The sequence below is a fragment of the Galeopterus variegatus genome, unplaced genomic scaffold (genome assembly GCF_000696425.1).
Source record: "Galeopterus variegatus unplaced genomic scaffold, G_variegatus-3.0.2 Scaffold772, whole genome shotgun sequence".
In the NCBI taxonomy this organism is placed as follows: Eukaryota; Metazoa; Chordata; class Mammalia; order Dermoptera; family Cynocephalidae; genus Galeopterus; species Galeopterus variegatus.
Genome location: NW_007726883.1, coordinates 87798 through 110024, shown reverse-complemented (window position 1 = coordinate 110024; position 22227 = coordinate 87798). Strand labels below are relative to the sequence as shown.

Below are 22227 nucleotides of genomic sequence, written 5' to 3'. Positions count from 1 at the left end.
GATATCCAGGTTTCCCACCACCATTTGTTGAAAAGAGGATTTTTTTTCCCATTGAATTGTCTTGGAACCCTGTCAAAAATCAATTGACTGTAAATGTAAGGGCTTATTTCCACACCCTCAATTCTATCCCGTTGATCTATATGTCTATCATTATCCAGTACTGCACTGTCTTAATTATAGTACATTTACAGTAAGTTTTAAAATATGGACTTGTAAGTCCTCTGACATTATTTTTCTTTTCCAAGATTGTTTTGGCTATTCTGGGTCCCTTGCAATTACATATGAATTTTAGGATCAGGTCATCAACTTCAAAACAAACAAAACAAAAAAGGTAGTTGGAATTTTGATAGAGATTGCATTGAATCTGTAGACCAGTTTGGAGAGTATTTCCATCATAATACTAAGGTTTCTAATCCATGGATATGGGTGTCTTTTATTTAGTGTGTTCTTTTAAAGTTTATTTTGATGATATTTTGTAGTTTTCAGCGTATATGTCTCACACTTTTTTATTAAATTAATCTCTAAGTCCTTTATTCTTTTGGATACTATTGTAAATAGAATTACTTTATTTTCTTAGTGTTCATTGCTAGTATATAGAAGTACAATTGATTTTTATAGTGATCTTATATCCTAATATCTTGCTGAACTTATTAGCTCTGATAGTTTTTATTTTCTTTTTCTGCATGCCTTAGGATTTTCTATATGCAAAATCATGTCATCTTTGAATATAATTTTACTTCCTTCTTTCCAGTCTGATGACTTTTATTGCCTAATTGCTCTGGCTAGAACCTCCAGTGCAATGTTGAATAGAAGTGGTGAGAGCAGACATCTTTCGCTTGTTTCTCATCTTAAGGAGAAAGCTTTTAGTCTTTCCCCATTAAGTATAGTGGTAGCTGTGGGTTTTTAGTAGATAGTGCTTATTAGGTTGAAGAAGTTTCCTTCTATTTTTAGTTTATTGAGTGTTTTTATGATGAAAGCCTGTTGGATTTTGTCAAATGCTTTTTCTGCATCTGTTGAGATCATGTGTTTTTTGTCTTTTATCGATTTATATTATATATTTATATAATTATGTAATTTATAATTTATATTATATATTTATGTTAATATGTTAGATACATTGATTTTCATATGTTCAACCAACCTTGATTCCTGGAATAAATGCCACTTGGTCACAGTGTGTAACCTTTTTACATGTTGCTGGTTTCAGTTTGCTAGTATTTTTTTTAAGGATCTTTGTGTATAATATTCATAAGAGATATTGATCTGTAGTTCTATTTTCTTATTATGTCTTTGCCTGGTTTTAGGGTCATGGTAATACTGGCACCATAGAATCAGTTGGCAATTGTTTGCTCTTCCATTTTTTGGAAAGTTTGTGAGGGATTGGTATTAATTATTGTTCAACATTTGGCAATGTTCACCAGTGAAGCCATTTGTTCCTAGGTTTTTCTTTGCAGGAAGTTTTTTGATTATTAATTTAATCTTTTACTTGTTATAGATTTATTCAGATTCTATTTCTTCTTGAGTCACTTTCAGTAGTTTTTGTCTTTATAGGAATTTGTCTTTTATCTGAGCTATCTAATTTGTTGGCATACAATGTTCATGGTATTCCAGTATAACCCTCTATAGTTCTGTAAGATCAGCAGTAATGTGCCCTCTTTCATTTTTTATTGTAGTAAATTAAGTCTTTTTGTTGTTGTTTCTTGGTCAGTCTAGCTAATGGTTTATCAATTTTGTTCATCTCTTCAAAAGACCATCTTTTTGTCTTATGAATTTTCTCTAATTTTTTTGTCATTAATTCATGCTTTAATCTATATAATTTACTTTGTTCTTCTTGCTTTGGTTTATTTTACTCTACCTTTTCTAATTTCTTAAGATGGGAGGTTAGATTATTGATTTCAGATCTTTCTTTTCTTTTAATATTATGTCTGCATAGCCATTAATTTCCCTCTAAGCACTGCTTTTGCTGCATCCCATAAGTAGTGCTATGTTGTGTTTATGTATTCATTCTCTCATAGCGTTTTCTTTTTTTTTTTTCCTTTTTGTCTTTTTTACTGACCGGTAACAGGATCGCAACCCTTGGTGTCGCTCCTGCACCGGGGACCGGCAACGGGACCGCAACCCTTGGTGTTGCGCCCGCACCGTGCTCAGCCAGTGAGCGGGAACTGGTCTCCACATGGGATCCGAGCCCTCGGCGGGAGCGCCGCCGCACTCCCAAGCAGCGCACTCTCCAGTGTGCCACCGGGCCGGCCCTCTCATAGCATTTTCTAATTTCCCATTTTATTTCCTCTTTGACTCATTGTTTATGTAGGAATGCGTTATTAAATTTCCATAAAGTAGTGAATTTCCCAAATTTTCTTCTATTACTGATTTCTGATTTTATTTTATTGTGATCTTAGAACTACTTTTATGATTCTAAAATTTTTAAATTATTGAAGCTTATTTTATGGCCTAGCAGATGTTTTATTCTGAAAAATGTCCCATGAACATGTAGAAGAATGTGTATTCTGCTATTGTTGGCTGGAGACTTCTATACATTTCTATTAGGTCTAGGTGGTGTATAGTGTTGTTCAAGTCATTTATTTCCTGTTGATCATTTGTCTAGTTATTCTATCTTGTCTGATATTAGTACAGACACTTCAGCTCTTCTTTGGTGACTGTTTGCATGGTATGATTTCTTCCATCTTTTTAATTCCAAACCATTTTTGTCTCTTAATGTGAAATATATCTCTTGTAGACAGCATATAATTGTATCATGCTTTTTATTATTTATTCTGTCAATCTCTGCCTTACCTAATAAGGTAAGATTTACATCTGTCATTTTGCTATTTGTTTTCTATATGTCTTCTGTCTTTTTTACCTTCTATTCCTATTTTATTGTATTTTTGTTAAATATTTTCTAGGTTATTATTTAATCCATTTGTCACTTATTTTATTATATTTCTGCATTATTTTCTAAGTAGTTGTCCTGGGGATTACAATTGACATTTTAATTTTTCCCAATCTAGTTTAGATTATTACCAACTTAATTTCAGTAGTATACAAAAACTTTACTATTGTATAGCCTTTTTCCCTCCTCCCTCCTTTGTGCTTTTAGTGTCATAGAAATTACATGTTTATACATTATAAGCCCATGCACATGTATTTATAATTATTGCTATATGTAATTGTGCTTTAAAACCAAAAGGAGAAAATAATTACTATTCAAAAATACAACAATACTGACTTTTATATTTACCTATATAGTTACCTTTACTGATGTTATTTTTATTTCTTTCTACAGCAAGAGTTACTGGCTAGTGTTCTTTCATATTAGCCTAAGGACCTTAACATTTCTTGTGGGCATGTCTACTAGTGGCAAATTCCCTCAGATTTTGTTTATCTGGGATTTTTTTTTTTTTAATCTTTTTGTCTTTTTTCGTGACCGGCAACGGATCGCAACCCTCAGTGTCGCGCCCGTACCGGACCGGGACCGGCAACGGGATCGCAACCCTCGGTGTTGCGCCCGCACCTTGCTCAGCCAGTGAGCGGCCGGTCTGTATGTGGGATCCGAACCCTCAGCGGGAGCGCCGCCGCGCTTCCCAAGCGGCGCACTGTAGCAGTGCGCCACCGGGCCGGCCCCTATCTGGGAATGTTTTAACTTCTTTTTTTTTGAAGGACACTTTTGCTGGGCATAGAATTTTTGGTCAACAGATTATTTTTTTCGGTATTTTGAATACATCGTCTCACTGCCTTCTACCCTTCATGGTTTATGATGTGAAATTACCTGTTAATTTTATTGAAGATTTCTTGTACATAATGAATCTCTTCTCTCAGTGTTTTAATGATTTTCTCATTGTCTTTGGCTTCCAACAGTCTGATTAATATATATCTAGGTATGAGTCTCTTTGCATTTATTCTAATTTGTGCTTGTGGGGTTTTTTAGATAAGTAGATGTATGTTTTTCATGAAATTTGGGAATTTTTTTTTTTTTTGTCTTTTTGTCTTTTTTCGTGACCGGCAACGGATCGCAACCCTCAGTGTCGCGCCCGTACCGGACCGGGACCGGCAACGGGATCGCAACCCTCGGTGTTGCGCCCGCACCTTGCTCAGCCAGTGAGCGGCCGGTCTGTATGTGGGATCCGAACCCTCAGCGGGAGCTCCCCCGCGCTTCCCAAGTGGCGCACTGTAGCAGTGCGCCACCGGGCCGGCCCCGAAATTTGGGAAGTTTTAAGCCATTATATCTTCAAATATTTTTTCTGCCTGTTTCTCTCTCCTCTTCTGAGGGTGCCTATTATGTATATGCTGATAGGCTTGACAGTACCCCTCAAAACTTTGCAACTCTGTTTATTTTTCTTCATTTTTTTCTTTTCCTCACACTAAATTATCTCTATTGATGTATCTTACTATTCGCTGCTTGTTTCTTCTGCCTGCTCAAATCTGCTATTGAGCCCTTCTAGTAAATTTTCATTTTAGCTGTTTTACTTTTTAGCTCCAGAATCTCTATTTTAGTGTTTTTAATAATTTTCATCTTTTTATTGATATTGTCTATTTCATGAGATATCGTTACAAAACAGTTCTTTAATTTTTTAAACATAGTTTCCTTTAGTTCTTTGAACATATCTTAAATAGCTGATTTAAAGTCTTTTTCTAATAAGTTCAATGTCTGTGCTTTTTCAGGGACAGTTTCTATTGACTACATTTTTCCCTGTGTATGGGTCATATTTTCTTTTGGTTTTCTTTTAAAATTTTTCGTTTTCACTGAGTAAGTAAGATGATGCTTGTGAAATTATTTGATATTTGTGGGACTGTTGTATTTACAGAAACTACTCTCTTATGTTTTATAGTTTCCAAAATACTTATTTAGGTTTACTACATTTGATCCAAAGACAGCCCTGTGCTTTTACCAGGGCAAAGATTATTTTTATTTGTTTTACAGATGAGAAAACTGAAGCTCCTGTGCCAAGGTTCTTTTCGTGATATAATATGTTTTATGTGTCTCCCTGTCTTTTACACTTTGCCTGTTGTCATTCATAATTCCCCTATGTTGTTTTATGTGCAAACTCAGTTTGGTATCTTTCATTCTTTGTGCTTGATATTGTTCCAGATAGTTACTAAAATAGGTTTAAAATTTTTGTAAAAGCTCTTGGAACATTTTTTTATTAAATTCTTTTGGTGAAGCAAACTAAATGGAAGAGCAGCCGCATTCACCAGAAGCCATAAATATTTAGATTTACTTCTGGCTCCTAAGAGAATTCTTCATTTGGGAGAAGCTCTTTTGTAGTCAAGTTTATTTTACATGTTTCTTTACTTCATTTGTTGTTTTCTTTGAATGTTTTTATTTTTAAGGTGCCAAAGCCTTTTTCTTATAATATAGTAAATTTGAGTTAAAGTTTAAAGACAGGATAAGTAGACAACTGCCAATGTGGAGTAAGTGCATGGACCTCCAAAGATATCCCACCCACACCAAAACATCTATTCTACCAGTAAACTCCAGTCTCTGCAATTTCCACTGCCAATCATTACTTTAAGAGACATCCCTCCCAGAAGGCCCTGTTTAAAGGCACAGTTTACCAAAGGGGAGTCACTTCTTAAACCATTACTAGTTGCAATTAACAGCCAAAGGAATCTGACATTTATTTACTGTCTATTGTGTGCCCAGGCACTGTGCTAAATATTTCCTCATGACAGGCCATATAAGGTAGATGATACTATCTCCATTTGATAAATGTGGAAAATTTAAAATACCAAAAGCAAGGTCCTGTGTGAATTGACAGATAGGTTTTAGCAGGGTGGAAGATCTGAAGCATGAAAGAGGCACCCCAGTTAGATAAGTAAATTGGCAGACTTTGGGTATTCAGGGGCCATTTGAGAAGACTGAGTCCTCTGGGGAGAAGCAGGTAGAGAAGACCAACCTTGTTTAATTAAAGGTATTATTTCTTTCTTTTGTGTGTGTGTGGTTTTATAACTTTGACAATCAGCAGTTAGTTCTCATCCACATTGACTGCAGATTTTTGATAGTGGTAACAGGTACATAGGTAACCAAAGTATAGAGATTGTTTGGTGAATCTTCATCCTCATTATGTTTTCTGGACAACTGCACATTGATACAGTATGGGACATTCCTTATTCCTTTAGCCCAGACAGCTTTGTTGAGCCTAGTATCAATGTGCACATCTGGAGTCCCCATCTCCTTCATGGCAAATTTCTGGATCTCTCCGAGTGCCTGAGGGGCACGCTTCTTGAAGCCCATTCCATGGATACACTTGCGAATGTTGATGGTATATTCTCGGGTCACAACCTTGTTGATGGCAGAAGGGCCCACCCTTCTTTGCAGGAGCCATTCTGCTGGGCCCAAGTTGGAAATGAAGGACTAAAAGTACTATTTCTTTGTTACTTCCCTGTCAGCTAGACTGAGTGATAAGAAATGCTGTAAATTACAAAGAAGTAAAGACAGATGTGAAAAACAATAGGTTTGAATAATTATTTACCGTAGAGCTAGAAAAGTAAAATTTCACAAAGCAATACAGCGAATAAGTGTGCTTCTCTAAAAGAAACGTAACATTTCTAAGTATACAGGTTTGACCTATATGAAGGAGCTAATATCTTAATACTAAAAGTGAATGAACTATTTTCCTAGTTGAGTTCATGGAAAATAAATCTTATTTCTGGCTGTTATACCTAGAAACAGGAAACAGAAATCAAGCTGGGGTGGGGTGGGGCAGGGATATGTTTCAGGAAGAAGAAATTGGTTAGCTGAAATAGTAGCCTCCTCCAAACCCCCATAGCCCTCCAGGCTTTATGGTACTTGTTAAGGCAATTATGTATTTGCTTTCCATTAATTAAGGTGTCTTCATAAGTATGAGTACCCAATTGTGTTAATTTGTTGGGCATTTTGTCTCTAATGTTGTGTGTGATGCATTTATCTGCACTGTCAACTCACAGATGGTGATGCTGGAGTTTAGTTCAAACTTGTGGAATCACTACATACAGCTTCACTGATGATTGCATTGTATATGTTCCTGCCTCTTTTTGGAAACGTGAAAACAAGATGTCAACCATCTGAAATGTCTTTAAATATAGTTGCTATTTAAAGATGTATAAATTATAACCATTCCACCAAATTTAATCTTTGGGGTAGCAACATATTTGAACTTTCAGTTTACTTGAAAGTCACCATAACTTAGGAATTTACCACTTGTATTAACAAAATTGATCAAATGCTTAAATGTGTATGAGTAAAGAGAGTAGGAAACAGAATTTAATTATGTTTAATTGAATGCAAATGCAAGGATTTCAGTATGATCGAGCCTCTCTAAGATGCTTTCAACTGGAATTACTTGGGAATAGATAGGAAGAGATGAGTAGGAGAAAATAAGGAAGATCCTATACTTTGGCAAGTTGATTTATCCACCTAATGAGGAGTGGATGAGAATGAGAATTTTGGAAGACTGTAGGAGTTGATGATTTGAGTGTAGGAACCAAGACTTTTCCTCTTCCTGCACTGAACTGATTTTATTCTGCTACATTTTCACACTTTCTAGAGAGGAACTCCTTGTGAACTATATATTCTATCTTCTGTGGCTCCCACTTACCCATGCCAACCTGGAGATCGGCTGCTATATGCCCCCAGGGGCCATGTTGCTATCACCCTAGCCTGTGATTTGGCCAGGTTTGGCTAAGGATTCAGGAAGAGCCTCATATTCCTGTTCTAGGACCTAAACTTGAGAACTCCTTTTGCTCCTTTTTCACTTTACCTGCTCTCAACTCATTCTCCTGTGATATTCCCAAAGATTAGGCAGAAATCTGGCATTATTTGTAGCACTGGCATGTTTGAAAAGCTCTACTATTATCTGTGCAGGCTTGCTGTCTTCATCTGTAAAATGGGGGAATTGGACCATATGATCTCTAGGGTCTTTTCTAACTCACTTACCATTTCAAATCTGTGACTTTCTTCTCCACTGCCTGCTAATTCCCTTAGTAAGGTATTGAGTATAATGCTGAGCACTTCTGGGTGTTCTATATTTCCAGTGTCTTTGTTTCTCATACTAGATGCCATCCTCTGGGAGGTAAGTACTCTGTTTCTCAACCATCTTCTTTCCTGTTGCATCTAACTAGGACATTCAAGTTGATTTCTTCAAAGAAGAAAATTACCATAGCTGTATTCAGAATTATGTTGAATGAACACAATGTTCAGAATGTGTGTATATTACCTGGCATATCAAAAAGGGGTTAAATGTTCTGGGGGAGGGAAACACGTGTTTATTTATCAAGATATTCATTGAATATGACCACAAGGAATGTCAAAGGGTGGTGGAGAATCCCATGTTAGAACTGGTCAAGACCTACTGAGCTCAGTGATAAGAAGCAAAGAAAAGTAGAACTATAAATGTGTGTTGGTTGTAGTCTGCTATAAGCTGTCCCTTTTCCCTTCCACACTTATATTCTCCTGTTCCTGCCACTCTATCACCACCATTATCACCAAACAGTTTTGTGGTAGTGGGAAGAAATCTGGGTAAGACAACCAGCCAAGCACTTTAGTCCCAGGAGCAAGCAAAATGTACACATCCCATCCACCAAAGACAGCCAACAGAGAAAATAATTGACCATCATCTCTACCAACATATACCTAGCCAAAAAAAGCACAGGACCAAACTCTGCCCAACACTAAGTACAGATTAGCTGGACTTGGTTACATGACACTCTTCCCAGAATTTGCGGTTAAATTCTAATAAGCTTCATAGGAAAAATAAGGGGCCTGTCTGAGGAATGGATTCTCAGGCAGAGCCAATAGGAGAAATGCTTGATGAGGTTTGGAATTCAAGAATAAGAAGCAGTCATCACAGACACCCAATGAGAATGGAAATGATTGTATCTGTACTAGACTCCAACTCTGTACTTATTTCAGAGAAGTGAAATTATCCTAAAATATGCAATCCTAAGGCAAGTATATGGAGACACTAAATAAGCTAGTGTTTTGTTTAGGGGATGCAAGGTAAATGTGAAGTTAGCTTAGGCAAATGCCAATACAAATTATTTTGTGAAGGTTAGTTTAGGCAAATGTTAAGTAGAAATTATTTTGTAAACTTATATAATCAACCCAGCAGAAAATTTTACAACTAGAAAAAACAAACAAACAAAAAAACCCCATGTAAGTATGTGATAGAATTGACTTAAGCTAAAATTGGGAGAAAGATCACCAATATTGGTAATAAGTAGATGTAAAATGATTGTGAATCTTGTTGAAAGACTGTCTGACTAATATGAGATTCCAACAGGTAGTGAATATATTCGACGTGTTAATGGCCAAGCTTAGCTGAACTCGTGTTCAGCGATATCCTTTAAAACAGTGTCTTAAACAGTTACTAAAAGGCAGGGCACAAATTCCTTTCCTGTTGGAGAGTACCAGCAGTTCCAGGTGACACTCCTGCATCAACTGTTTGACCATGCCATTCAAACCACTCAAGGTACAGAAAGGAAAACTATACTGCAACAAGGAAGTAACAAGGAAGTAATTAATTATTTGGTAGCTGCAATACATAAGTAGGTTTGTCAATGGCCCTTGTAAGATTCCAGTGCTGTAGACATCTTCTGTGGCCAGAGTGTTACAAAAGCTGTACATGGTGGATTCAGAAAGAACTGATTGTTTTAGCATCTTTAATACTATATTTACCAAACAAAGCACTGTTTTAGGATGTGTCCCAGTTTTTCATATTTAGAAGAATTACCTGAGCATTTCTTAAGTTAATTTTCACTTAAGAAGTGAGGCTAAAATGTATACAAGAGCACCATTCTTTTATTTCTTCAATTTCAGCCTTTAAAGGTACGTGATTAGATATGAATATTGTAATAATTTTACTCATGTTTCCTGTTTCCTGTGAGAGCTCATTTCTCCCTTAGGATTCTATAGCCTAAAACTTGGAAAGGGAAAGGTTTGAAACTCTGACCTCCAAGAAAGCTAGGAACTCAGAATATAGTTTTCATCAAGTCCCAGCACATTTATTTGTACCAGATGCCCTGGGTCATTTATTATATTTCAAAATAATACAGTGCAGCCTCAATTATCTGAAATATATATAAAATTCATATTTAGAGTAGTACACTAGAGAAAGAAAACTGTGTTCACTGAAAACCTATTCATAAATCCCGATCTAGACCTAGTCTTTAAAGGAAGGAAGCTTTGTCAGGGAAAGTAAAGGCATCTCACTAATCCTTGGTGGGTCAGAGGCGTTCTGGAAGAATAGTGAGCCATTGTCCCCCAGTCATTGAGGCTGACTCTTCAAGCCCAATGCTTGATGACATGGCTGCTGTGGTTCATACACAGAGGTTATTTTTAGAGGCAAGAATTCTCATTTCCCAAAAGTATAACCACAAGTTGTCTATTTGGAATGAATCATATTTATGGACTTGGACAATAGTAAATGCACAGATCATATCTGTGCAACCTCAGTTCCCCGAAGAAATATATAATATCTTGGTAACTCTCACCCTAGGACTCTTGCCCTGTGTCAGTGGCCCTCATCTAACTGAGGTGATTCCTTTGGAAACCAAGCAGTGCTGTGGGGTTTCACAGATGTCTTTGAAGCAGATTTTCCTTCCAGAAAAGAAGTTGCATTTTGTCCTTGTGGCTTCTCAGAATGGTTTAAAACTGACAAGTGAAGGGACAAAAGCTGACATGGAACAAAAATGTCAATAATCTTCAACAAAGGGGTTTGCCAGGGTCAGAGACCTTCAGAGGGAAGTTGAACTTGGTGGCCTGCAGGGGTACCTTGCTGTGTTTGTGCTTTGCCTCTACACTTGGCAAAGCAGCCTGATCTGGCTAGCTCCTTAGGGCCAAGCCAGTCTTGGCTCCAGCCTTATTACTGCAACTATGCTTTGTGGGGCTCTTGGCCCCTGAAGCTGAGATTCATTCTAGCAAGTCTGGAGATCCACAAGGAGGGCAATACAGAGCCCAGAGTTAACACACACAGGCAGATTAACCTAGCAAAGGGAGTACTTATCTGGGAACTGGAAGAGGCTCATGAGGTGGCCCTGGGAACCTTGTTCAGCTGCTTAGTGCTTTGGTTGGCCACATCCCTTTGGGTTAGTTGGTTCATTGCTTGAAAAGATCAACTGTGTACCTTCCTCTGACTTTACCCCACTTTGTCAGAGGAGGAGGCTCCCTCAGCTGGTGGGGAATATGGATCTGCCTTTCAGGAAAGCCCAATAAAGTGAGTGCTGACAGTCAGTCACTCAGTCTATCTGTGCTTCTGTCTAGCTGTCTAACCTCCGTGTACCCATGGTTTCCTGACAGGAACCAGCTGTTACCATACCATGGCAACAGTAATGGCATAGCAGACCAGGGTCGAAGGGTTAGAGGTTGAGAGAAATGAAAAGTCAGTGAATAAATGGCTTATTTTGTTTGCTAATCCATGGGTTCATTCATTCTTTCAGTTACCAAGCAAGTCCTGAGCACCTACTATGTATCAGGCACTGTGCTAGTCCCAGGGCCATGCCCTTTCCACGTTAATGCTAGAGTACAAAATCCCCTTGCCACATTCCAAATCCTTACAGCCTTACAGTAGCTACCCTTAAAAAGTTTTCAGGCTAAAAAGGGGCACATTGCCTCACATCTTTCTCTACTCCAATTTCCTCATTTTTTACAAAAATACCTGCCCAGCTGCCTCACAAGGGTCCTGGGTGGATCACTTCAGAGAACAGATATGGAAGTACTTTTAATTATAAAAATAATGAAAAATAATGCTAGTAGTAATGACAAAATAACTAAAATTCATTGGGAGCCTCAGTGTTCCACAGAATTAACCCTATTTAGGCCATAACTGAATGTTAACCTGTACCAAAGATTCAACATTCAGCCTGTTTGGAGATTCAGATTTTATAAATATATAGTATTAAATATATAATATTAATATATTATTGTGTGAACACTAACTGTGTGCCAGATACTAAACTCAGTGGTTTACAACAAATTACCTCATTCAATTCCCGCAATTACACCATGTGGGTGATAGATGCAAGTATTATTATACCCATCTTATAGATCAGAAACAGAAAGCTCAGAGAGGTAAAAGAACAACTTGTTTACAGTAACAAGACTAGTAAGTGAGAGTCTTCTTCATTCAAACCCAAGTTTTCTGACCACCATATGAGCCTTTAACCACCATACTATGCCTCTTCTTGGAAAAGAATAAAACTCTGTGTAGTTCTAAGCCATTTATAATACTGTTGGAAATGTTCTATGAGGTAGTGGACAGCTTCCTAAAACCGCAGAGAACCATTTCTTCTGCTGGGGAAGGAGCCTCACTGAAATGGTTCTAATTCCATCCTGGGCTTGCTTCTTTCCCATCCTGATTTGTTTTACTATCCAGACATTTATTTAATTGGGAGACTTATTTTCATAAGTTTCAGGGCTGCATTCATGAACAGAAAGGAAGAACTGGGGAAGCTAGAAGTGGTGGAGAAAGCATGTGCTGTGGATAAGAGGCGGATGTGGCGGCAAGGCCCAGACAAGAGCAGATGTGGTGTGGGGAGCCTTGCTGATACCATGTGGAAGCACAGCCCCTAGCAGTTCTCTTTGCTCTTTGTCACTCCACATCTCTGTGTGCATCCTTAGTGCACAGACTCTTATCTTTTTTTTTTTTTTTTTTCCTTTTTTGTCTTTTTTTACTGACTGGTAACGGGATCGCAACACTCGGTGTTGCGCCCGTACCGGGGACCGGCAACAGGATCGCAACCCTCGGTGTTGCGCCCACACCGCGCTCAGCCAGTGAGCGGGAACCGGTCTCCACATGGGATCCGAACCCTCGGCGGGAACACCGCCACACTCCCAAGCGGCGCACTCTCCAGTGCACTACCAGGCCGGCCCACACAGACTCTTATCTTACTGGGAGCATCCAGAAGGGTTTTCTCAGACTCCCACAAAAATTCCACCAAGCCTTCCTTCTGGTGCCTTAGTGTGTGGTCATGGAGTGTTATTTACTAGGCATTTGTAACGAGCTCTTCATGTCTGCTGCTGCTGCTGCTGCTCTTCTCCTTCCTCCTCTTCCTCTTCCTCCTCCACCAAGATCATCATCATTCCCTTGAGTAGCAGAATTAACATGTCCGAGAACATATTACCTTTCCAGGCAATGTGCTAAGCACGTAATATGCATTATTCTATTTATTTGTTCATTCATTCATTTAGTGAATATTTATTGAATGTTACTTTACTTTGTGGTAAACACTGTGCTAAACACTAATAATCAAAACAGACCGTTATCCCTTCTGTTAGTCTGGTGGGGGTGCAGCAGGGGAATATATAATTACAAACTGTGGAAAATTCTATGAAAGAAGGTTACATGGAACTGTGAAAGGTGAATGGTGCTATTTAATTTAATTCTTCAGCATCCCTGTGAAGTTAATAAACAGTATTATTTCCCATTTTACAGGTGAGGAAACTGAAGCTCAGAGAGGTTAAGTGACTTGCCCAAAGTCACACAACTAGTGTGTGGGACACGTAGAGATTCAAACCCATGCTGATCAGATCCCAAAGCTTTTACCCTTAACTGCTATACTTTATTGCCTCCCCAATGCGTGAAGTGCATATATAGTCATTAATTCTAGCCCTATACATTGGGTTCTGGCTTCATCTCAAATGTGTGGAGTTGCAATTGTTTCCAATTAGTTGTGGCTGTGGTTTGGTGCATTCATTCAAAGAGTGTGTGCACGCAAATCAGAGGTCACGTGCTAGGTCTTGTGGATGTGCGCAACTTATAAATAATAGTGGCATTCCAAAAAATCTGGGATTCATCGTAGTCACCACATTTGTTTCCCATTAGCTTATGCTACTCAAGTACAAACAGTAAAGCATGTGTTTACATTGCTTTGGACATGGAAAGCTGGGCCCCCAAAGCATTCCTTGCAGGTTGTATAAAGCTGAGCATCCAAATAGTTTAAAATCAGTTTTGTAAGCCCAGCTTAATAGCTTTAAAATGTAACCTGGATTCCAGATATTAAAAAATGCCCAGAGAAGGTATGTGAGTAGCCAAAAGAGACAAAACCAGCTAAATCCTCAAAATATGTACCAAGCTCCATATTTGCATTATCTATTTTGTTACTTATCCTTTATTTTTAAAAATGCTGAAGAGCTTAAAGTCAAGAAAACTCTTAGCTGTGTAGCAGCAGTAGTGGAATTTTTCATTCTATCCTAACCAGCTGTGTGAAGCTTTTCAAAACAAACCTGTTTGTGATGAGATCATTTGATTGTTTAAGATACAGGAGGCATCCAGTGTCACTGAGTGTTCAGTACTTATCTCCCCATCTCAGCCCTCCCACGCTATAGTGAAAGGATTTCCTATCAAGTTATACCCAATGCCTAGCATCTCAGAAAATGGGATTGAATTACAAATTATCTAAGGTAAAGGCAGTCAAGATGGCAAAAATGTAAACTAAAGGCCCCATCAGTTGGTGTCTTTATGAAAACACGTTTTTCTTAAAGAGTTCTTGACTTAGAAGCAGAAGACGTATTTAATGAGGTCTCTATCACTTACTCAGCAAATTGGTCAAGTCGTGTCCCTTCTCTGAGCCTTGGTGCCCTCCCTTAATGTGGGAAATGAAGATGGCAGTCTTCTCTGTTATACAAATTGGTGGAGAGATTTGAATATTGCGTGAAAGAACATATGTTAAACCCCAGCACAGTGTGTGGCTGATAAGGTTCATATTTTTGCAATCAAGATAATTCCATAAGGCACATTATTTATACCATATAGACAGATCAAGAGTTGCTGCTTTTACTGGTCTAATTTCAACATATTTGATCCCTCTAAGGACAACAAGTATGTCCTTTGATCTTTGTTCTCCTGTTGACCAAGCACGAAAAGAGCTTTGGCTAAATCACACTGTCCCATGATGTAGTGCCCTTTTGTTATCTTGGTTATAGCTTTAAGAATATGAAATTGCTATATTCTAGAAAGCCTTTTTTCTCTTACACCCTGTTTCTAATTTTCTTAAGTAATTATTCCAGGCTTTTTGTTTCCTTTTATCACATAACCCTGAGTACCTGTTTCAAGGCTAACTTTAGATATTTCCCTTTCTTATCAAATGAAGTCAATCACCTTTATACAAGGGTATTCTTAACTACAAAGACAAAAGTTCATGATGCCCATACCTAAGTGAAAAAGAAATCATCAGATTGCATTTACTTATTCTAAAAAATGGTTTGAAGAGCATGTATTAGGGATTCCAACATACATGGTGCTAAGGTGACTCTTGTCCAAAGATGGTTTCAGAGGGTTTCTGGGAAGCAGAGTAGCAGTGGAGCAGCCTTTCTTAGAGTGTGGTCTGTAGTTCGCTCACAGTAAGATGGGGGGACAGGTCTAGTTAAAAATGAAGATCTGTGTGCTCTACCCCCAGACCTATGAAATCAGAAGCTCTGTGAGTGAGTGGGGTCAGGGAACCTGATTTTTAACAAACATCCTGGGTGATTCTTATGGAGATTGGAGACTCACTCCCATGGTGTATAAGTACATACATAATCTTTGTCCCAGTAATGTTATTAAAGAAAGATCCAAAATATGGTAAGAGTTATGTGACTGCTCCTGATAATTGCATCTTTGTAAAAGCAAAATGACTAGAAGCAATATAAATACTTGATGTTAGGAAAATGGTTAAGTAAATTTTGATAGATCCCTTAATGGCTATATGCTTTATCACATCTAAAGCATTACATTTATCACATTTACTCAGTATAACAATATTATGAGACAGACATTACTTCTCTCATTTTACAGATGAGGACACTGAGGTTTAGGGAGATTAACCAGCTTTTCTGAAAATACAAATTTAATAAGTGGAAAAATCAGTCTGATTTCAAAATCCAAGTTAACAAAGTGAAAACAAGCATTTCTTAAAAGCCTGCCTTGGAAAACACAAACATTGTTTTTTACAGTTTGGGAATTGGGTTTTCTCCTCTCTTGTTTCTCTTTCCTTTCACTTTTCTATATTATATGTGATACTTATATATTAAAATATTAGATTCTAAAGTAAAAATTGATTGCTTAGGCAACTATGATAGTCTCAGTGGCTCAAACAGGGGTGCACAGAGGTAGGTAGCTATAGAAAAAGCTGGATTGTGAAGGGCTTTTTGCACCCCTGCTAAGTAGGTACCCTCCATTCGGAAAGAAATGCATGGCAGAAGTGTCAGTTTATAGAATGGCTCTGGAGGTAGTGAATGAAATAAAGCTGTGTTTTATTAAGAATAGTTTACATTGATCATCATTATTCTGAGCCTTGGTTTTTAAAAAGCTAACGGGATAGTGTCCTTTGAAAGCAGCAAACAGTTAATCAAAAGCATTAGGCCCCGAAAGTTACCTGATTTGGGGTGAAAGGCCCTCATCATTTTCTTTTTATAAAGTGAGGGTTCAGCCTGAAAGGCATTTAGAGTAAGAAAGGGAACAAAACGGTCAATATTGTGAATTATAATTAGCTTATTTGATTTCTAGGCCAAATTTCAGGCTGCACTAAATTCACAGTCCTTGCTGTCAATTCCTCCTCTCTGACCTGTTACCCTTCTTCCAACACTCTGGAGCTTCATTCTCTTTAAGATTTTTGCATTAACAGTAGCTTTCTAGCTTTGGATTTGTTTTGTTAATGTGTGAGGGTTAGGCTCATCAGGAGCTGTCTGTATAAAATGGTTTAAACATGTACTATAATCCTTCTTCAACGCTGAAGTTGTCTCCAAAATGGGAATAATTTAAGACCTAAAGAAGTAACCTCATTGGCAAAGTTTTAAAAGTTTTTTTTTTTTAATTGCTACCCAAGTATACTGGGGGCATTGTATATGAGGTTGGAAAATGGCCTTTCAAAGATTATCTACAGGTCTTAGCCAGTGTTGTCCAAAATGGTTTAGCTATTCGTTCACAAATTCTTCTTCTATAATTAATCTGGACTTTGGCTTTCTTCTTTTTCATGAGGTTGTGGACATAGCTTTTAAAGTATTAAAGATACCATGCCACTTCATTTTGCTTCAGTTTAATAGCACATTTATTGAGTGCCTACAGTGTGCTAGACACTGCCTTAAGTGTTGTTAGGTTTAAAGACTTGTAAGATGCAACCACTAGGCAGCTCACAGTCTGGTGGTGGAGAAAAGGCATATATACAAATAAATAATACCAAGTTGCATACAGGAAGTGGCATTTTGGAGGTACAGATAAAGGGAGCAGTGGTGGAAGAGGGTGAACTATACTGACTAATCTATCTGTTAGGAAGACTTTATTAAGGACGTGACATTTGAACTTGGTTTGAAAGGATGGAAAGCTTTCAATAGACAGAAATGAAGAACAGCTCATAGTACATTCTCAATTAATGTTTACTGAAGGTATTAATGAAAGGCACAGATGTCAGATGTACTTGAGAAATAGCAAGTTCACCAATCTATACCTAAACAGAAATTCTCCTTATGTGAAAAATTCTAATTCAAGTAGTTCATGGCATACACAAAGGATGCATTCTTGAAAATTGACATTAAAATGCTTATGTCAAAAGCAATTTTCCCATAAGAAATAATGGCAAAGGAGGGGATTGGGGGTTTTGGTTAAACTGACATGATGTCATCGGCTATATTAGCAGTTCTCAAAGAATGATTTATGGAGCCTGGGAGACCATGATCCACAAGTAAAAACTACTTGCTCAACAATACTAAGATGTTCCTTGTCTTTTGTACTGTGTTGGTATTTGTACTGGTGGTGCAAAAACAATGCGAGTACAACTGTTGATGCCGCAGAGTGACTGAAGGGAGTGCCACCAAAATGTACTAGTACACTATATTTGTCACTGGTATCCACTTGCAGGAAAATAAAAGGCAGTTTCACTTAATGACATAATTGCTGAAACTGTAAAAAAAAAAAGTATTAATTTTATTAAACCTCACCCCTTGAGTACACTTTTTAAATAGTCTGCGTGTTATGAAATGGGAAGTACACAAAGTATTTATGCTGCAAACTGTCAATGCGTGTCTCAAGGAAAGGCACTTGTAAGATTATTTGAGCTGTGAGCTAGCCTCTTTTTTGTTTTTACTTAAGAGAATGACTGGCAAAACTGTGATTACACAGACTTGAGTATTTGCTAAACATTTTCTTTGAAAGGAACAAAGAGAGCCTGTCAGTTCAAGGAAGACAATTGGTGGTATTTGTTGCCAATGATAAAATTCAAGCTGTCAAGAAAAACTAAAATTTTGAAAACTTGTATCTGCCACCATGAGCTCAAGAGCTTCCCAGTATTGAAAGACTTTTCTGATGAGATTGGAGGTGATATTAATGAACGTCATTTTTTAAAATATCATATAATGAAAGGTGTCAACATTTGGAAAGTCCGCATAGCTCATTTCACCAGTTTTTTTCAGATGACCCATGCATGGTTATACAAAATGAGTAAAAGGCTCATTCAGAGTTCAAAACGTATGAGTGGATTTTTAATGTAACAGGGCATGAGAAGTGTATTTATATGGTTTTATATTCCACATTGCAACTAACAACTTGTTAAGTTTTTATGTAGTAGTATCAAAGAAAAATATCCACGATTACCTGAAAAGGCTACTAAAATACCTCTCTCTTTTCCCACTACATATCTGTGGGAGGCTGGATTTTCTGTGAATGTTTCAACCAAACCAACATATCACAACAGATTGAATGGAGAAACAGATATGATAATCTAGCTATCTTATATTAAGTTAGACGTTAAAGAGATCTGCAAAAATGTAAAACAGTGCCACTCTTCTTACTAATTATTTTTTATCCGGGAAATATCTTTAGGTTTCATTTTAAAATGTTTATTTTAACACATCATGGGTTTGTAATTGTTATGTTAAAATGAGCTATCAAACAAATATTTTTTTAAATTTCTCAGTTATAATTTCTAACATGGTAAATATTGATAGAAAAACTCATATCAACAGAAGTTCTCTAGGGTTCTCACTAAAAGTATGAGGAGTGGAAGACAGTAGGTGGGTTGGCTTCTCCAACACCATTAGAGATTTTTGGCCACTATAAAACTCTTTTGTATTTTCTTGCTTTGCCAAAAAAACCCCAAAAAACAGAAAACACCCTCAGAGTCACATTTCTCTGTGGTATGTAGCTTTTTCCAAGTAGGTCTTGGTGTGGCAGCTAAATCGCTGGTGGAAAATATAAAAGTACACTTCACAATGACAATAAACACAGAGACATGAAAACCACAGAAACCAAGACATGCCTGTGTATGCAGTGTTTTGTTTTTGTTTTTGTTTTGTTTTTTCCTGGATACCTCCTCCACAATTACAAGAACTTCAGTTTCTATATATCCAGCATCTTTTGTTGGCTGTCATTTAAAAATAGGGGAAGGGACTGAGAAATGACAATTAGGACTAGGAAATGAGTGATAGGGCAGAAGCTAGAGTAGGAACAGAGGATATTAGAATGAAATTTTGGAGAGAGATGGCGAGGAAAAGTAAAATGGAGTCTGACCACTGCCCTCATGGACTGTTCATGCTGTGAGCTGGGTCTCTGGGTCAGTGGAGACACTTTTGGAAGGTGAGAGTCCCATAAAATTAGGAAAGCATTGGCCATGTGACTGAAAAGTTAGACACTGAAGAGCACAGCAAGCATGCCTCTTAGTAAGCATATTATCTACAATAAATCAAAATGAATTTAAAAGCATCTTACTGAAATTGTGAGAGAAGGAAATATTTAAAAGTTTTTCTTGTGATCAAGGCATGGGATGTGACAATTAATTATAAGTACTCATTTAAAATGTGTATAAGATGGCACTGTTGTTCTCTTCAGTTGGTGGGACTCTGTTGTTTTAATTTAGTGAATGTAAATTGTGGTTATAGGGAGCTTCCGTAGGGATCTTTTTTGATCTTGGTGTCCTCCTGTCCTATATATATCATGTCTTACATTCCTCATCAGTGACTTCTCCTACCATGGAGACTTTCAGGAACTTAAATACCGTGGTGTGGGAAGGTCTAGTGCAGTATACACTCTGGGAACTGCATGATTTAATAAGCAGAGTGAAGGAATGCAGAATCAAGTCAAATACTGTGGAAAGGACCAGAAGTATGAAACTTTGAAGAGAATAAGCAGTTTACACTGTTTTGTGTCTGAAAATAATTTTTGAAAGCTTCTGTGTAATTCATTCAACGTTTTTTAATGCCTACTGTTAACAACATACTCTTATAGAATTACCCAAGAAATATGAAGAGCTGCTGAATTACTGTTTGTTTTCTTTCAGCTCCTGAGAACCATGTCTGTGCCCAAAGGTAGAGTTCTGGATAAAACCCTGGATGAGGAAGAACTTGAAAGTGGGGACTGCGGTGATGACGAAGATGAGTGCATTGGAAGTTCTGGTGATGGGATGATGAAAGTGAAGAACCAGCTCCGTTTCCTTACAGGTAACTGACTAGCGCTGATGCGGATCTGGGCTAAAAATGGTGATGTTCAGGAATTAAAAATCAATTCAATCAGCTCTCTATAACTCCCCTACAATCCCTGCAAAATACAAGGCCATCAACTCTTCAAGGAAAGACTATACTCTAGGAAAGTGAAGTTTTCAGGTAGCCTTTGTGGGGGTTTTTTGTTGTTGTTGTTTTTTTTCCCCCCATCTCTGGCCCTGGTCAGATTAAAAGGGTAACTTCCTGTTTTTTATTGTCTAAAACGAACTGTCCTAATTAGTTGGCTCTATCTCCCACTGGAGATTTCCTTGGTTCTTGTCGGTTATAAAAGGAAATGCAAAATAAGAGATACAACCTTGGGAGCCTTGCGAAAACCAGTGATGAGATAACTTTCAAAGACAGAGCCATTAGCTGACCCTCTCTTCTTAGAACGTCACGTCTATTCTGTTTTTTCACAAGCAGTCTTAACATGCCTATGACAGTTAACTGCAGAGCTACATAAAAACAACAATAGCAATAGAAAAAAAATAATATAGGGCTGCTGGAGTCAAGAAGGCAAAACAACAACAAAAATCCTCTCACATCTGCATTGCATATCACAGTTTACAAAGTACCTTCATATGGATAGGTGTTCTTCCATTTTACAGGAAAGAAAACAGGCTCAGAAGAAATGAGATTTCTCTAAATGGAAGAACTGGAAATCTAACCTGGGTCTGGAGACTACCAGTGCCATGCTCTTTCCTCTCTCATGCACAGCCTTCTCCTTGAAACACTATCGCCCATGGCCTCAGAGAAGCTACATGCTCCTATTTCTCGTGCAGCCTCCTTCCTTCTTCGCTCTTCTTCCTAATCAGACCCTGGAACTGGCTATTAATCAGAGATCTCTTCTTAAGCCTCTGTCTTTTCTCTCTTCTCCAGAGAGAACACAGATCTTAGCCACACTGTCTCTTTCAACAATTTTTTGAATGATTTCTTTAAGTTTTTTTCTTCATTGAGGTAAAAAACATCTAACATGAATTCTGCCCTCTTAGCAAACTTTTAAATGTACAGTATAATATTGAGAATTATATGCCCATTGCCGTGCAGCAGACCTTTACAGAACATTTAGTCTTGCGTGACTAAAACACTATGCCTATTGAACAGCAACTCCTCATTTCCCCCTCCCCCGGCCCCTGGCAACCACCATTTTATTTTCTGCATTTATGAGTTTAACTACTTTACATTCCTCACATAAATTGGAATCATGCAGTATTGTCCTTCTGTGCCTGGCTTATTTCACTTAGCATAATGTCCTCCAGGTTCATCCATGTTGTACCATATAGTAGGATTTCCTTCCTTTTTAAGGCTGAATAATATTCCATTGCATGTATGTACCACAATTTCTTTATCCATTCATTTGTCAATGGATATTTACATTTTTTTTACCTGCTGGCTATTGTAGATAATGCTAAAATGAACATTCTTTAACCCTTATATCACTGTGGGGAGAACATAAAATCATTACAGCCAATCTCAATGCTCTCCTGAGCTATCATTCAACATCTCCAGCTGCTTACTAATCTTGCTAACTTGCTTCCCTACCATTACCCCCAACTGGATGTGTCACAAGTCACATTCATCAAACATCCCAAACTGGTTTCTCCCTTAATATCCTTTTTTTTTTTTTTTTTGTTTTTTTTCGTGTCCGGCAACGGATCCCAACCCCCAGTGTCGACCCCAAAAAAAAAAAAAAAAAAAAAAAAAAAAAAAAAAAGAAAGAAAGTACCTGCTTACCATATTGCCGGACTGACAAAGGATAGAAAGAGTGGCTTGCACATTAAAAAAAAAAGTTATAAAATAATATACCTGTTATT

At 37.6% G+C, this 22227-nt stretch overlaps 1 protein-coding gene across 1 annotated transcript in view; it reads left to right on the top strand.

The window, feature by feature from the left end:
- The window catches only part of GPC3 (glypican 3), a 426680-nt gene that overhangs the window by 355950 nt on the left and 48503 nt on the right, over window positions 1–22227 (top strand). The window contains exon 7 of the mRNA XM_008572275.1: window positions 20215–20374. Within this exon, the coding sequence (XP_008570497.1) occupies window positions 20215–20374 (160 nt within the window). The remainder of the gene's footprint in view (window positions 1–20214; window positions 20375–22227) is intronic.